An 18019-nucleotide genomic window follows, 5' to 3' on the forward strand; every position below is an offset into this window, starting at 1 on the left:
AGTCTGCCAGATAATTAAACTGGACTGTGTGTTTGGAAATCACTCAGAACTTAATCAGCTGTTGCCAAAATATCCTAGAACGTCGATTTCAGCTGTACACTTTGATTTCCCTCTCAGTCCTAAACTTTACTTCTAGAAGCCTCTGCAGAGATTTTTCTTCATGGACCTACCGCACGGAGCCAGCTGGGGCTGCAGAGAAAGGCAGGGCCGAGAGACAGAGAACAAGGGGGTTGGGGGAGGCTGAGCAGGGCCTTGGGGGCTGGAAGAGTGAAATGGAGAAGGGACAGCATGGAGCTGGGGCGAGGATGGCGGAGCAGGGGTAATGATGGGCCCCGCAAAAATATCAAATGCAGTTGATGAGTTGCCTTAGTGAACACTTTGGGAACCACTGGACTAAAAGGTATAAGGTGGGCAGCACCTCCTCCTCCAGCAGCCAGAGTTCGAATGGGACCCAATCCAGTAGGTGGCATCTGAGCATGCATCCAGATCAGGCCCCACACACCACTCAGGCAGCTGAACTCCTACCTTTCCCCAGTCCATGGCTCTCTCCGCGGCTTAGATGGGAGCTGGGTGTCCGGGCATCTAGAGCAAAGCAGCAGAGCGCGTGCCTGGAACAGAAACTTAGTCACTGAGGGAACTTGTACCCTGAAAACTTAGGTGCTGAGTGAATTTAGGCACCCACAGGGATCAGTGGGAGTTTTGTGGATCTGGGACTCAGCTCTCTATGTACCTTTGTGAATCTCACCCCAAGAGATTAACTTTGGGCTGGGAAAAATTTTGACTTTGAATAAGGGGGTTGCAAGAGGAAGAAGCAACTAGGTTGTGAATAAAACCAGAAGGAGAAAACATAAGCCCAAGTTTATGGACTTGTGTGTCGCTCACCTCTAGATCCTTTCCAGTTTCTCCACATCCTTTCTATACATTGGTGACCAAAATTGGACACAGTATTCCAGCTGAGACCTAACCAGCACCGAGTAGAGCGGTGCTATCTCCTCCTGGGACTTGCATGCTATGCCTCTGTTAATGCAACCCAAAATTGCACTTGTTTTTTTTTTGCAACAGCATCACTCTGCAGACTCGTGTTGAGATGGCAGATGAAGGAATGACAGATGGAGGAGTCTGAAAAGAGGTAGAAAGGTCAAGTGGTTAAAATAATATTCAGAAGTGATCTCAGAACTGATTAACTAATTTTAATAAATGTTAAGATTTGTTACTTACCTGTACAGTTCAATAGCACCTTTATACTCGAGTGTAGATCATACGTTACTTTTGCACAAACTACTCTTTGTAGCATAAAGCTGTACTTCCTTCAGTGATGTTCATATTAACCCCAATTCTGATCTATAGTGACAGTATGATAAACACTTGGTGAGCCAGTCTAGTTGACCTGCCGTGTTTATATTGAAGTCAATAACGGCATTTATCAGGATTGGACAGAGTAATTGGAGAAAACCACAAGACTGAAAATTGACATTGAAAAAGTAAAAATTGATTGGAAAAATAGTGAAAACATCAGAATAATCTGAAATACATTCCCATTTTTCTATAGCAGAGACATTGGAGTGAGATCTAAAATGTGACTGCTGTAATCCATGTTTTAAAGTGTGGTACATGTTGTAATTTTAAATGTAAATGTATGGACCCCAAAACCGTTGCATTATGATGTTCTTTATTTTGGATGGTAGTTAAGATCCAGATGGACAGAGGACCTGAAGAAAAAAGAAATGGGGGGGAGGGGGAACACAAGCATCAAGTTAGGAAATAGCAGCAGTGAGTTGTAGGTAACATGCGTATAACAATAAACCACATGGTTATACATTCCCTAAGTTCCCGCTATTCAGACTACATCATCAAAGAAAAACACACCACACATTTACAGAGGAGCCCACTGCCTCGTGACTAATGTTAGTACGTATGTTTTGCTTGAAGGGAACAAGCATTTCAGTACGTTTTTTATTTTGGTTATAACTGGTTTACTCACCACAGCATGGAAATCCTCTCCATAGCTTGAAATCCTCTCCATATCTCTCTCTCTTTTGGCTTTGGTAAGCAGGGCTGAGCATTTCCATCTGGCACAAGTAATCCTCCCGCCCCAAAATTTGTACAGAGGCCTGGAAAATATCAGCTCAGCTCCAGCATTAGCTGTCAGGGCTCCTGCTATAGACGCAGCAGAGTAAACCCAAAGCAAGGCTGCTTCTACAAGTCACAAAGCCTGTCTGGGCAATGGCCATGTGGATTCCAGACTTTCCCACCCTCAAAATCTAGGGACAGATTTTCTCTTGTAGCAAGAGATATTTGGCACTGCTAAAGGGAGCAAACTGCACCTCCATGAATCTCATGATTCACTTGCACGCTTGTGCTCCTCTAGCTTAGACCCACTGGCTAGGTGTGGTTTGTAAGGCCTTTGGGGCAGGGACTGTCCTGCACCATATGTTTGTTCAATGAACAGCCCAATGGGCCCTGCCCTGGCCGGACTCTAGCCCCTACAGCAATATAAATGGTACATAATAAGGTCCCCATAAGTCATTACACCCGCTGGGTATCGCATGGGCATGCTGCACCCTGGGCACCACCCCATGGCAGGGCAGACTGGGGGGTATTTGGTGTATGAGTTGGCTGTGCTATGGCAAGGGAATCCTCAGGGACAGATTCAGCTTCTCGGTGGTGCCAAGGGGTTTGAACAGGGGCAGAAAAATCAGGCCCTAGGTACTTAGAACAGGAAGGAACATTCTCCATCAGCCTGGAACAAAGTGTTACTGAGATCGCCCCACTGGGATGTTGGGAAGGACTTTGCAAGCCACAGATAAAAGGCACTGGCCAGAGAACATATAAACTATCATGGCCACGAACAGGCCCTGAATTGTGGCAGTGTCCCTGTGATGTTAGCATGTTGCAGTCCAAGAGTCTCTGCTTTAGGAGTGATGCAACAATGCATTAGCTCTGGGTGGTAACATCTAATGAACTGCTAAGCATATTTTACAGAATACAGCGAGAGTCACTTAACCAGCCTCCATCTGGTGCACAGACTCTGTTAGACAAATGGGTTTGCTAATGCGACATCGCTTTGAACAGATCGTTTTGTTAATGGCGAAATGTAACTTCAGAGAGTAGAGTCAAAGGACACCCACCTGGTGGGCAGGGAGCAGGCCGGAGGGAACCCATCTCAGATGCGAGTGTTCATATAGTGGCTTCCAATAATACCAGCGCACGTCACGCAGAGCGCCCCCAGGACTTTGAAGAGAGTGGCTCGTGAAACCCAAACAGCGTCTTCTGGGAAAGAAAATGTGTGTGTGTATTTTGCAATGGATAAGAACAGGCCCCACCTGAAGTCTCTGGCACCTTTACAGTCAATTCCCATTCTCAAATACAAGCCACAAACAGAACCACACAGACTGTCACACAAAACTAATAGTCTGCCAAAAATCCCAATCCCAGGAGCTCAGTTCACCCGTTTTCCACCTAGCCCTTCTCCTGGCTGGCTGCCGGAGGGGAGAGATGGGCTTGGCAGTGCATGGGGAAGGTTAACAAAGCTGGGATCTGGTGGAGCAAGGGAGAAGCAAGTTCTAAAGTCAAGTGGGCCTTTGTTGAGCATGCCCTGCCAGCCACCTCCCCTCATGGAAAGCCGGGGAACTCCTGCAGCAGCATGGATGCTGCCTGCAACACCGGTGTGATCACACGAGGAAAGTCGTCTCAGGTGACCAGGCCCAACTCCTCAATCTCCACGTGCAAAGCATTGAGCAGCCTGCTCAGAGCCCAGAGCTTCGTGTTGGATCCCCTTGGGGGGGGAAGCACCACTGACAATAATCTGGCCGCATAGTTAAGCTGCAGCTTGGGTTTCCTTAGGAGACAGCCCACTACGCAGCATGTTACAGCAGCCTAGTCTAGAGGTCACAAAGGTACGGGTAACGGCATTGGTGTCTTCATTCAAAAGAAATCAGTAGGGGTATGGAACAGCTTCCATATGAGGAGAAATTAAAAAGATTGGGACTGTTCAGCTTGGAAAAGAGACGACTAAGGGGATAGAGTCTGTAAAATCAGGACTGGAGTGTAGAAAGTGAATAGGGAAATGTTATTAATTCCTTCACATAATACAAGAAACAAGGCTCACCCAATGAGAGTTAGACTAGATGACCCTAGACTGTTTTTAGCAATCACACTAAGTAAAATGCTGGGCATGGCATTGGGCAGTACAGACAAGGCCAAGCTGCATTCAGCATCTTGTCAGCTGGTGCAGACTTAACCTGGCTCTTGGTGGAGCATAGCCATGGCTAGATGACATGATGCCGAACACAACCTGTTCTAGTCTACACGGACCACTCAGCATCACGTCAGCTAACTTGGCGCTTAACACTCCAGCTGCAATACAATTCCATTTCCCATCAAAGACTGGCTCATGTTCTAGGAATCGCAGCATCCAAGAGATTCAGCCTGTCGGAGATCTTGTTGCTACATGGTGGTGAAAGAAACAAACCGCAGATCCCGCGAGGCAGCTCTCCTGAGAGACTATGGAGTGTCAGCAAGAGACCATGGGGTGTCAGCAAGAGACCATGGGGTGTCAGCAGAGAGCAGCAATGGGGTAGGAAGGCCAGTGGGATTTTCAGTTCCGTATCCGGGTTTCATTGGCACGAGCCTAGAGCATGTCCCTCTGCCTGGGGATCACAGTCACGCTTTGTCTCTAGGGAGGAGCGGTCTTGGGGAAACTAGTGCTCTGAAGATGAAGTTGGCTCCAATGATAATCCTCTGCCCTTCCCAGCACCTTCCATCTAAGGGCACGTCTACACCTCAGCTGCTACACGGACACAGCTACCATGCTGCAGCTGGGCCACCGTAGCGCCACAGGGTGTAGATGCTTCCTACATCCACTAAAGAGATTTTTCCATCCATGTAGATAATCCATCTCTCTGAGGCGGAAGGGAGGTCGATGGGAGAATTCTTCCTTCATCCTCGCCATGTCTACACCTTAGGATGGTACTCAGGGTGTCCAATTCCTCACTGCTGTGAGTAACACAGCTACGTTGGTCTAGTATTTATGTGCAGACTGGGCCCGAGGGTGCTTCCCAAAGGGGCCTAAGACCCGGGCACCTGGCTTTTCCCTCAGGGCCTCTCACGCAGCTTTCTGGACTTCCAGGGCCCCCTCGGGCCAGCTCAGCCGGAAGATGAGCGCGTGCACCTCAACCCGTGGGCTGGCGCCTGGAAGACCTGTGGTATCCAGTAACTCCTTTGATGGACATCAAGGATCTGAGCTATGAAGAGGATCAGGGGTCCTTTGCCAGACGTCACCAGACATTCTTCCTGCAGTCTCCAGGGCTTCTGCCGGGGTAAGTGGCCCGAATGCCAGCAGGAAAGCGGTGGGCAGCTGAACTGCAGGGGTGGCGGCTCCTCCTCCAGTGTTCCCCACCTGGCATGCACCACGCAGGAGGGGCTTGTGCCTGCATGTATGCACAGCGCCTGACACACGTTCGCCAGTGGAGGAGGCACCAGCTTAGCTGCGTCTGGCCCTGGACACACCTGCAGGTCCGCATGGGGGGCTCCGAGGCAAGGAGCGGGGATCAACCCTACGGCAGGGCCGGAGGGCTCGGGGCTGCCGCCGGCGGGAGGCGCCAATAGCCCCTGCGGCGCGGGGTGTGAGGCGGGGCCGGGCCGGGCCGGGCCGGGCGAGGGGCGATTGTGACATGGCCGGGGAGGCGGCTCGTCGCCCCGCGGCCCCAGCCCAGCGGCGGGCGGGCGGCCATGGAGCGGCAGGAGGAGTCGGGGCCGGCGGGCGCCGCCGAGGCCGGGGCGAGCCCGGAGGGCGAGTTCCAGGCCGTGGTGCAGCGGACGCAGGTGCTGCTGCTGGCCGGGGAGACGTGGGAGCCGGGCCGCGCCCAGGCCGCCCTCAGCTCCTTCGCCCACGAGGTGCTGCCCGTGGCCCACCGGGCCACCAGCCGCGGGGGCACCGGCCCCGGCCCCGACCCCGGCAGCCCCGCGGCGCAGGGCGCCCCCGCGGCCGGGCACGGGCACGGGCAGCTCATCTTCTTCCTCTGCCGCGCCCCCTCGCTGCGGGGCCGGGCCGAGCGGCTGCGGGAGGTGCTGCGGGGCGTGCGGGAGCAGAGCCGCGGCGCGCCCGCCGCCCTGGTGGGGGTGATCGTGCAGCCCCGGCCGGAGGAGGAGGCGGAGGCGCGGCGCCGCCTGGAGCAGCTGCTGGGCGAGGTCTTCCAGCCGCCGGGCGCCGCGCCGCCGGTCGAGGTGCACACGGCCGTCTTCCGGCCCGGCCGGCCCGAGGGCGCCCTGGAGGTCAAGAGAGCCGCCTGCCAGGCCCTGCGGGAAGAGCCAGGTGCGGCGGGGGCCGGGCCCGGGTCCAGGGGCCAGCTGAGGGCTGGTGCGTGAGGCCGTGGCTGGCCTGTAGTGCCCGGGCGGGGCTGGGGCCTGGCACCTGGCCGGGCTCTCCCTGGTGACGCCCATAGCCTGGGTCAGGCGCCCCTGGGAAGCACTTGGGGCCCGGTCTACACAGAAATACTAGCCCACCCTAGCGGAGTCGCTCATGGCAGTGAGAAATTGGACACCCCGAGCCCGGTCCGTATCTCAGCCTAACCCCCACCCAGTGTAGACAGGCCATTCTCCCATCCACCTGCCTTCCGCCTCAGGGAGATGGATTATCTACATCAGTGGATGTAGGAAGCATCTTCACCCTGTGGCGCGACGGTGGCCCGGCTGCAGCGCTGGGGCTATGTCCCTGTAGCAGCTGAGGTGTGGCCCTGCCCTTAGCTGGAAGGTGCTGGGAAGGGCAGAGTGTCAGTCGTCATCAATTTCATCCTCAAAGCACTAATTTCCACAAGAGACAAAGTGGGTGATCCCCAGGCTGACGGAAATGCTCTAGGCGTGTGCCACTGTAACCTGGATACGGAACTGAAAATCTCCCTGGACTCTCTACCCCGTCACTGCTCTCTGCTGACGCCCCATAGCAGGGCTGCCTCGCGGGATCTGCTGTTTGTTTCTTTCACCACCCTGTAGCAGCAAGATCTCTGAGTCCGCCAGGCTGTATCTCTGGGATGCTGCGATTCCTAGAACATGGGCCAGTCTTTGATGGGAATGGAATCGTATTTCAGCTGGAGTGTTAAACTCCAAGTTAGCTGACGTGATGCCGAGTGGTCCGTGTAGACTAGAACAGGTTGTGTTCGGCATCATGTCATCTAGTCATGGCTACGCTCCACCAAGAGCCAGGTTAACTCCACACCAGCTGACAAGATGCTGAATGCAGCTTGACCTTGTCTGTACTGCCCAGTGCCAGGCCCAGCATTTTACCTAGTGTGATTGCTAAAAACAGTCTGTGAACCCAGTGATGCTTCCTAGTGATGACAGGCTCTGAGGGAGGGTGATGGCAAGAGGTGAGGATGTGGCCAGTGTGTCCATGGACTGCATGAATCATAGGTCCATGAAGGGAAGCAGGTTCCTGGCTTCTACTCTTGCCCCATACCCTGATGTAGTGACCACTCCGGAGACGTGATCTAGCTCCTGTGAACTGGGGTGTGAGGATTCTGTTCTTCGGACCCGTGAAATAGGACTGAGCCTGTTTGCTTTGTATGTGTCCTTTGTATGGCAGTCTCACCATTAGGAGATGGTCCTGGCCTTCCCAGCTCTCTGGTTAGTGCGCTCGGCACATGGAATTGACGGAGAGTTTATCCATTTCCCCAGGTCATTAATGAAGATGTTACACCCTCAAGCCTCTGGCACCGCCACAAACAACAACTTATAACTTTTATCATCACTCTTTGTTCATGGTCTTTCAGGCAGCATTTAATTTGATTTGAAGACAGTGATGGGGAGTCTGAGATTGAGACATTAGAGGTCACTCAGCTGCCCATCAAAAGGTTGGAGCATGGTCAAAAGCTTGATTTTCCAGACTCCAAATATGTGAATTATTCAAAATTATTATGCAGTCCTATGCCCAAAATTCAGGATGAAACTGAAATGTCCCTTTACAGCCTTCTAATTGTATTGAGTTTTACCCCTAATTTTCCTACAAGACCTTTATGTTGGGATTTACCACTATTGTGATGAACTCTCTTTCGTATAGAGGGGGACTGTGCCTGGGGTAAATCAGACAATCCCAGAATTGGCCTTAGTTAATTTGCACACATTCATGCTCTTGCTTAAAGGGGTGTCAAAACAGGTAGGAAAAGTCATGCTGGCACCAGAGCAATTTAGACTCCTTCGTTGGCAGCACACTTGTGAAGCAGAGCTTTCTTCTGTCTAGTTGGCAGTGGCGCTTTAATCATACGTGCTTTGTGTTACATGTGCATGTAACTATGCTTATCGGTTGGAGATGTTTGTATGACAGCTGACTGCTGAAACATCCACTGAATATATGTATAATCCCTTACAGTATAGTGGCCTGTGTCTGCGGTCCAAGCCATGGATGGGGCTGTGCCCCCGGGAGGGGTGAGGCATGGTAAGGTGGTATATTGTGACATAGCAGGAAAGTGTAATTTGTGATTCCTTCAGCATTAGGCAAGCAGAGGGCAGGAGAGTTCACGGTAACAGGACATGGACAATGAGGGGCAGGTGTCAAAGAAAACCCCTGCTGCTGCCACTGGCTCTGGGGAGCAGATCCTAAAGGATTTCCAGGTTCTGATAGAGAAGGTTGGGGGGAAGCCAGAGGTGCTGCTGGTTGGGGAGTCTCTGGAAGGAAAGGACACCCGGGCTCTGATGGCAGCTTTTGTCCAGGAATTGTTCCCAGATGCCTGCAAACCAGGGATCAGCCCAGCGATGGCTGTGACCCAGACACAGCCCGGGGCCAAGCCTGGTACTAGCAACAGTCAATCTCAGCTCATCTTCTTCCTGTGCTGCGCTTCCTCCCTGCGGGGCAAACAGGCCGAGATCCAGAAGGTCTTGAGGGAAGTGAAGAAGTTTAGCCGCAGAGCCCCAGCTGCCCTGGTGGGAGTTATCATGCAGCCCAAGGAGGAAGAGGAGACAGAGGCCCGGAAGCTGATGGAGAACCTGCTCCAGGGTGTCTTCCCTAGACAGCCACGTAAACGGGACAAGCGGGGTGGCAAGCAGGGCCAGGCACAGAAGCTGGAGCTGGAGGAGGTGCAGGTGGAGGTGGAAGTCTTCATTCCAGGCCGGCCACGGGGGAAACTGGCCATCATGAGAGCCGCCTGCCGAGCTTCTGAGGCCCTGCAGCGGAGCTTGGCCACAGATGGGAAGCAGGATGGTATGGATGGATGGGGGTGAACGCCAGGGAGCATGTGGGAGCAGTGGATGGAGGAGTGAGTGGGGAAACGCTGGAGGGCAGGATGAGGAAGCGGGGCATTCGGGGCATTAGGTCACTGCCATTTTATTTTCATCGGCTGTTGTTATTTCTGTACAGACTGAAGATGGGGGAGATCTCCGTGTGAATAATAAATGTGGGCTCTTTTATATCGTATATAGCTGATTAACGTGTGGGGCAGATGTTCCCAGCACACCTTGGTGGGCTCCGTGGGTTGGGGTCTGTAAAGCGCCCAGCACGCTTGACGGTGCCATGTACGTAACGCTGACCCTGCCACGCCTCCTGGGCTCTGGCCCACTTTGGGAGCTGCGTGCCGCCTCCGAGAGCAATGATCCCAGTAATGGGACTCCCACTCTTTGCCTTGGGTGAACAGTCTGGATTCTGCCAAGATTAGACCAGAACAGTGGGTCTGGCGAAGAACCTGCTTCAGAAGGCATCTTGCTGTAGCTTTGGTGTTTATAATGCGACAGGAGGCTGGGGCCTGTCATGGCGCTCGTTGCTCTGACTGTATCTGTTGAAGCAGCCTTCGTAGCTTCCCCACCTGCTCCCCCATTGCTGCATGTGCTATCAGCCCCTTGGAACAGGAATGTGGGATCGTACAGACCCCCATCTCATGGGCCCCCTGGTTTGTTGTTATAGGATTTGCTGCTGAGTGAGGGGGCTGTTGGCAATTCACTGTTTGGTACCTGCTGGGTTTGAGCATGAGGTGGGGCTGTTGGGTTTTAGCGAGGGATGGAGAACATACGAACGGGGTCAGATCATATGGAGTCAGACCAATGGTCCATCTGGCCCAGTATCCTGTCTTCAGACAGTGGCCAATGCCAGCTGCTTCTGAGGGAATGACAATTTCAAGCGATTCATCTCCTGTTGTCCAGACCCAGCTTCTGACAGTTGGAGATTTAGAAACGCTTGGAGCATGGGGTTGTGTCCATGGCCATCTTGGCTAATAGCCATTGATGAACCTTTGCTCCGTGAATGTATCTAATTCTTTTCTGAGCCCAGTCACACTTTTGGTCTTCACAACATCCCCCTGGCAACGAGTTCCACAGCTTGACTGTGCTTTGTGTGATGTGCTTCCTTTTGTTCGTTTTAAACCTGCTGCCTGTTAATTTCATTAGTTGAACCCGAGTTCTTGTGTATGTGAAGGGATAAATAACATTTCCCTATTACTCTCTCTACACCATTCATGATTTTACAGATTTCTATCATATCACCCGTTAGTTGTCTCTTTCCTAAAATGAACAGTCCCAGTCTTTTGAATCTCTCCCTTGTATGGAAACTGTACCATACCCCTGAACATTTTTGTTGTTCTTCTTGGTACCTTTTCCCATTCTGATCTATCTTTTTTGAGATGGGGGCAACCAGGACTGCATGCAGTATTCGAGGAGTGGGCATAGCATGGATTTATATAACGGCATTATAATATTTTATGCTTTATCATCTGTCCCTTTTCCAATGGCCCTTAACATTCTCTTAGCTTTTTTTTGAATGCAGCTACACACTGAGCAAATGTTTTCAGAGAACTCTCCACAACCACTCCAAGATCTCTCTCTTGACTCCGTCATTTTATATTCATAGTTGGGATTATTTTTGTCAATGTGCATTACTTTATACTTATCAACATTGAATGTCATCTGCCATTTTGTTGCCCAGTCACCCAGGTTAGTGAGATTCCTTTGTAACTCTTCGCAGTCAGCTTTGGACTTAATTATCTTGAGTAATTTACTATTGTTTCAAATTTTGCCACCTCAGTCATTGTTCACACCCTTTTCCAGATCACTTCTGCAGTTTTATATTTGAGCTCCTTCAGAACTCTTGGGTGAATACCATCTGGTCCTGGTGACTTATTACTGTTAAATTTATCAACTTGTTCCAGAACCTCCTCTATTGATACCTCAGTCTGGGACAGTTCTCAGATTTGTCACCTAAAAAGAATGGCTTAGGTGTGGAGATCCCCCCTCCCCGCTCCCCTGCACATCCTCTGCAGTGAAGACCGATGCAAAGAATTGATTTAGCTCAGTGGTTTTCAACCTGCGGCCCATGGGCCACTTGTGGCCTAATCAGTACAGAGCTGCAGCCCATGTGACCTCCGCAGGGCCATACAGCTAGTATACATATTCTATGGATGCAGCTCACACAGCACAGAGAGAGCTGCATATACAGCCTACAGTGGTAAATAAGTTGAGAACCGCTGATATAGCATCTCCACAATGGCCTTGTCGTTCTGGAGTGCTCCATTAGCACTTGGATCATCCAGTGGCCCTGCTGACTCTTTTGTAGGCTTCCCGTTTCTGATGAACTTAAAATTTTTTTTGCTGTTAGTTTTTGTATCTTTAGCTAGTTGCACTTCAGATTCTTTCTTAGCCTGCCTTGTTATATTTTTACACTTGACTTGCCAGACTTTATGCTCCTTTCTATTTTCCTCACTAGGATTTGACTTCCAATTTTTAAAGGATGCATGTCTTTTTGCCCCTCAGTGCCTCTTTTACTCTGCTGTTTAGCCATGGTGGCATTTTTTGGTGCTCTTACTGCCTTTTTCAATTCGGGGTCTACATTTAGTTTGAACCTCTATTACGCTATTTTTAAATAGTCTCCATGCAGTTTGCAGGCATTTCACCCTTGTGACTGTACCTCTTAATTTCCATTTAACTAACTTCCTCATTTTTGTGCAGTTCCCCTTTTTGAAGTTAAATACTACTGCGGTGGGTTTCTTTGTTATTTTCCCTCCTACAAGGATATTAAATTTAATTACATTATGGTCGCTATCACCAAGCAATTCGGCTATAGTCACCTCTTGGACCAGATCCTGTGCGCCACTTAGGACTAAATCAAGAATTGCCTCTCCCCTTGTGGGTTTCAGGACTAGCTGCCCCAAGAAGCACTCATTAATGATGTCTAGAGATTGTATCTCTGCATCCTGTCCTGAGATGACATATGCCCAGTCAATATGGAGATGTGTAGTTGAAATCCCCCATTATTATTGTGTTTTCTGCCCTGCAGAGCTATTTAGGGCCCCGCAGGCTTGAGCAGAGAGCCCGAGATGAGGAAGGGGACTGTTCCAGGACGTCCTCTCTTCTTACGAAGGAGAATTGCCCAATAGCTCATTTCTCTCTGTGGTCCGTTGACCTTGGGGTAGACTCTGGGGTAGCAGTTCTCAGTTACACTAAGAACAGTGTGGAGGGGCTAGTGCTAATTGCCCAACAGCCCCTTCTGGAGCGATAGCGTCAAGTCGTGTGGTCCTAAGTAGTGGTATCTAAAAGCGCCTTTGTGCCCTGCAGCTGTTGAATGGGCAGTGTTTGCTCAGGATGTGCATGCGAAGAAGGCTCTGTCTTTCTGTGCAGGAGGCTGTCACAGCTCAGGTGGGATGCGCTTTCATTTTAAGCAGGTGGGGGCTTGGCAGCCATGTAGACTGTGCAATGCAGGGCCCGAGACATCTAGTGATGACCCCTCTGGAGGCTGACGTGCCCTTCTTGCGCCCTTCAGAAAGGATAAAGAGAGCAATGACGTTCCTCAAGAGGGTGGTTTGAATTAAGCAGGCTTTGAAAGCTCTGCTCACACCAAGGGCATGAGCCAGCATCTCCTCAGCTTTCAGTCAAGGACAAAAAAGCTGAGCAGGGAAATGGCTTGATTATTACGGAAACTGGAAACTCCCTGGGGAAAGAACCCCAAGACTACGCGCTACTGAGACTCGATAGAAAATTCAGTAGGAAAAGAGACACGAAGGCGGCAGACTCTTCCTTCAGGCTCAAAGATGTAAAGGGCTCCAAGAAGGCCACTTTCCAAACTGCCACGTAAAGGTGGGACAGCTTTAGCCAGGATTTCAAATGGGGTGAGGTGAAAGCTAGCGAAGCCCCATGTTACGTTTCCAGGGAGGAACACAGTCCTGAGAAAGGACCGAGAGACCAGGAGGAACTCCTGGGTGGATTCCATTTACAGATTCCCTGAGAGACCGAAAGAACCAGGGATAAGCATTTATCACATCCATGCTGAAGAACGCAGGAATGAAGAGCCCTAGCCTTTAATCTGCCTCTCCCTGTACCATGAAGTAAAGAAGCCCCCTGTAAGAGGCGTCATGGTGCCTGCTTTCCTGGAGACCAAGTGGGTGGTGAGACCCTGCCCGAGGAGCCTGTCCGAGGGGCAGGCTGACTGAGTGAGCTGGCCAGGGTTTGGATGGGAGAATGCGTTTTGTGCGCGGAAGGCCTGGAAACACAAGCAACCTGGTTGAACATGCTAGAGCAAACTGGAGCTGGTTTGTACCAGGGCCATCTGAGACTGCGTCCAGCCTGCACGGCCACCTTCACTTTGCCTTGCCTTTTCTAGAACATTTCTGCAGTGAGGCGTTGGAGGGGAAATGAAGACGCATGAGGAAAGTTCCCTTGGACTGTGTGTGCCCAGGTCTGATGGGTTGAGGGTAACCGCTGCAGATTTTGCACGCTGTCTTTGACCTCCTTGCAAATTCCATGTGCTGGAGGGAGCCCACGCTGGCATAGTATGAGACTGAACATTTGGAGGCTGAGGGACCTGCTGAGCTGGCCTGCCTTATTGTGTCCCCTGGGATGAGAGAGGCTCCTACAGGCCACAAAGTGCATTCTACCCACACAAAGGAGTTTGTGGCTTTGGGGAGAGGTTCGCACCTTGTCCCCACAGCCAGTTGAGATTCAGCCCTATGGACGGATTGTCTGATCTGGCCAGAACATGTTGACCTTTGGCTTGATGGCTTCTGACAGCCCTAAAGGCCAGTCTGTATGTACAGAAGAGGCCGTCCACAGAAGATCACGTTGCTTGAGCTGTGCGTGCATCCATTCCAGGCGTTGCGTCCTTAGTGATGATAAGCCAGCAGGGGATAACCCTTCAGCATGTTCGTTCTGCCTTATGCATTGGGGTGTCTGGAGGAGGGGACAGCTCCACTTTAGGGTGGCTGGGAGAATGGTGAGTTTCTAGCCGGAACCGTTGTCGGAAAACAACCACTACCGCCATCACCATCGCCTTCACCATGTTAGATGCAGTACAGACAACCACCTCCTGCCCTGCACCTCCTGCTGCAGAGACAGGAAGGAAACTGGCTGAAGACAGGAAGGGGCGTAGCTGAGAGTCCAAATGAAGGCTGCCCAACTGCAGCAAGGAGGAGGAGCTGCCCCAGGCACCTTTGGCCACAGAAATGTTATTGGTTTTAGCATTTGTTTATGGCTGACTGACACGAGCGAACTGCCCGGCGTTCTACAGTGCCATCTGTGCATTCACATCGGTTTATAAAGGTTTCACTTTTGGGGGCAGGACTATCTTGTCATTCTGTGTTTGGGCAGCTACTGGCACAGTGGGACTTTGATCTTTAATTCTAGTCCCTGGGTGTTATCGCAGTACAAACAACTAAGCATCCCAAGCTTTGTAGAGTGGGAAGCATTTCTGCTGTCCATGTGTTTGACACACACAAGTGTTCACAGCAAGATGCACTGAACGGTTGATGAATTGGATGTAATTTCCAATCCCAGGGGAGCCGTAGAACAAAGGGCCCGTGTGGGCAGGAGATTGGGTGTTGGAAGACGGCTCGGTCTATGTAAGCTTTTATCCCATATTTAGCACAGCAGCATCTGAGCACCTTCTAGTTGCACGTTAAACTTCACAACGTCAGTCACGTGTCCGTTCTCTCATCCCCTGACCGGGGAGAAAGGCGTGCAGTGGCATGCGGCAGTTTGGATTTTTTGTATACACTAAATGTATACCCATGTTGCTCGATGTTTACGTTCGAGAAGGCAACGTCAAAGAAATTCTCCTTGTACTTTGAGCAGAAAGTGGGAGGGCCTTTAGTTCCTGGGGAAGTTAATTGCACAGACTCCGACAGCCCCTGCGAAAGCTCCATCTCCCGCTCAGGCGAGCTTTATCCTTATTGCAGAAAGTTCCGCTGGGCCAGAGGAATAAAGTTGTCCACCGAGGCTCGCACCGTGTAGGGCTGAGGCTATATTACAGGGCTGGGGAAGCAATAGGAGGAAGTGGAGAGGCTTATGACAGCCCTGCTGATTGAGGGAGTGTGTCCATCATTTGTGGAGTCATAACTTAGAGGCCGTGTTAGAGCTTTGGCTGCTAGTGGATTCCCAGCAGGCAGCTGTGGCGAAGAGTGCTTTTTTCCCTGTGCACTTGGCAAGATGAGGGTGACCATTTCTTTTGGATGAAGGAATCTTGCTATTTGTATCTGCACTTTTGCGTCCTCCATGCTAGGCCTGCTGTAATGTGCTACCTCATAAGGAAACTTGGAAACTGAGTGGGGGTTTTGTGGATCACAGAGGCACCGAAAACTGGGACTTAGGCTCCTAAATCGATCACTTTTTTTTTTTTTTTTTTAACAACTTTTCATAACATTTTCTTTCCCAGAAGACGCTGTTTGGATTTCACGAGCCACTCTCTTCAAAGTCCTGGGGGCGCTCTGCGTGGCGTGCGCTGGTATTATTGGAAGCCACTATATGAACACTCGCATCTGAGATGGGTTCCCTCCGGCCTGCTCCCTGCCCAGCAGGTGGGTGTCCTTTGACTCTACTCTCTGAAGTTACATTTAGCCATTAACAAAACGATCTGTTCAAAGCGATGTCGCATTAGCAAACCCATTTGTCTAACAGAGTCTGTGCGCCAGATGGAAGCTGGTTAAGTGACTCTCGCTGTATTCTGTAAAATATGCTTAGCAGTTCATTAGATGTTACCACCCAGAACTAATGCATTGTTGCATCACTCATAAAGCAGAGGCTCTTGGACTGCAACATGCTAACATCACAGGGACACTGCCACAATTCAGGGCCTGTTCGTGGCCATGATAGTTTATATGTTCTCTGGCCAGTGCCTTTTATCTGTGGCTTGCAAAGTCCTTCCCAACATCCCAGTGGGGCGATCTCAGTAACACTTTGTTCCAGGCTGATGGAAAATGTCCCTTCCTGTTTTAAGTACAGTACAAAAGAAACTCTGTCGTTAGTTTCTGAAGTTGGGAATGTCTTAAATCTGCAGCAGCATCACTGCTCACACACGACATTCCCCACAGTTACGGCTTATCTTTTGTGCTCCCTCCGTTGCACCTACAGCAGGAGCTCCGCCAGCTATTCCTGGAGCTGGGCTGAAACTCTCCAGGATTCTGTACAAAGTTTTGGGGAGTGTGAAGATGGAAACATTTACTCCTGCTTACCAAAGCCAAGAGTGAAACAACTTTTATGCTCAAGCTACTGAAAGTTTTCCATGTGATGGAGAGTAAACGAATTACAACCAAATAAAACTTACCAACGTGTTTTTTCTCTTTAAGCAAAACACAGATGTTAACATTAGTCACTAGGCAGCTGATGCACACGTACATTTGTGGTTTTTCTTCAATAGTGTGATCTTCAATAGTGTGATCATAGGCATTATTCAGGCCGTGAACAACCATATGTTATAGCGTTATATGCATGTTACCTAGAACACACTGCTGCTAACGCCTAACCTGATGTTTGTATTTTCATTTTTTTCCAGATCCTCTGTCCATCTGGATCTCATCTGTCATCCAAAATAAAATACATCAGCCCATGTTCCTGTTTTGTGTTTGTGTTAATACAGAGCTCCATAATTAAGGTTGTTGCAGCCAACTTCTGTTATAAAGTCCTATGTTAATCCACCATGAATTTTGGCATAGAAAATTTATTTGGTGTGAAAGTTACCAGATTTGCTCTGAAGGCAAAGGAAAATATTTCTGCCAAGTCTGAAAATTTTTGAGTTACAGATCATTTTTAAAAAAATATTGGCATGTCAAACATTTTTGTTGAGTCCCTCCAGCTCAAAGAAGACTTGTTTGTTATCCTTCAAATTTTCATAGGGTTAAATCTCCTGGAAAACTCGTGCGTTGGCTATATTGGGGAAAAAATAGATTGTAATTAAGCAAACTTTATAAATGACTTTTGTTGGGACCCAGTTCTGTTCCCATTCCTATCAGTGTGATGTATTGGGTCTTAGTTTTGTTTTGATTTTTTGTTTTCGTTATTGACTTCTGTGGGAACAGGACCAGATGTTTGTTTAGAGAGGACATAAAGTTCCTTCTATATCTGAGAGTTAAGCATGACTTTCTTTTACTTCAGGTTGTAGGGAACTGAGTTTGGAGCATCAAGATCAGGGTCCTGGACCCATCTTCTGCATCCTGTGTGGTTTGTAACTGTGAGGAAATAGCCTCTTCATAGTTAAGGTTACAAACCATTAGAAAGCTGACTTTGATCCCTTTGTAAGAAAAGAAAGGAGGGAGTTAAAAAGACAAACCATTTTGTTTTCACATTTGTAGGATGGAATCTCAATGTCAATACTCAAAAATGTTAGAAAACATTCTAAACTGAGTGAGGGCTTCTAGAGATTTAAATCATTTGAAGTGCCTCCTTTTCGTAATGTGTGGAAAGCGTCTGTTGATTCTTTGTGTGATCATGCTGGGCCAAGAGAGGGACAGTGTACCACACATGTAAAACATAAGTAGATCTTGACAGGCTGAGGCAAGAGGCAGTTTTCAATGTAAGGAATAGTAAAATGTTTATAAAATTGCCGTTCTTTGAAAACTAGACACGAATCCATGTCAATAAAGGCAAAGGAGAAGAAACTTGGTGAGGGAGAATTTTCACTGTCACCCTCTGAACTAGTCCAGGCTACTCCTCAAAAATGAGAGGAAACACCAGCGGTGAAATCCTGTCCCTTTTGAGATCAATAAAGATTTTGCCCTTGATTTCAGTGGGGCCAGGATTACACCCTAGGATAACTCTTTCTGCCTTTCTCACCAAAGTGCCTCCT

The 18019-nt window shown here is 49.8% G+C and overlaps 1 protein-coding gene across 1 annotated transcript; it reads left to right on the plus strand.

Moving 5' to 3' along the window:
* Positions 1–5730: 5730 nt before the first annotated feature.
* On the plus strand, positions 5731–16783 carry LOC137146656 (uncharacterized protein C2orf72-like). The gene is made up of 3 exons (XM_067538153.1): positions 5731–6313; positions 15614–15755; positions 16730–16783. Exons 1-2 carry the CDS (start codon positions 5731–5733, stop codon positions 15718–15720), a joined length of 690 nt encoding a protein of 229 aa, XP_067394254.1. The 3' UTR covers positions 15721–15755; positions 16730–16783.
* The last annotated feature ends 1236 nt before the right edge of the window (positions 16784–18019 follow it).

Source organism: Emydura macquarii, unplaced genomic scaffold (assembly GCF_026122565.2).
Source record: "Emydura macquarii macquarii isolate MOO-44397 ecotype Brisbane River unplaced genomic scaffold, CSIRO-AGI_Emac_v2 contig_450, whole genome shotgun sequence".
Lineage (NCBI taxonomy): Eukaryota > Metazoa > Chordata > Testudines > Chelidae > Emydura > Emydura macquarii.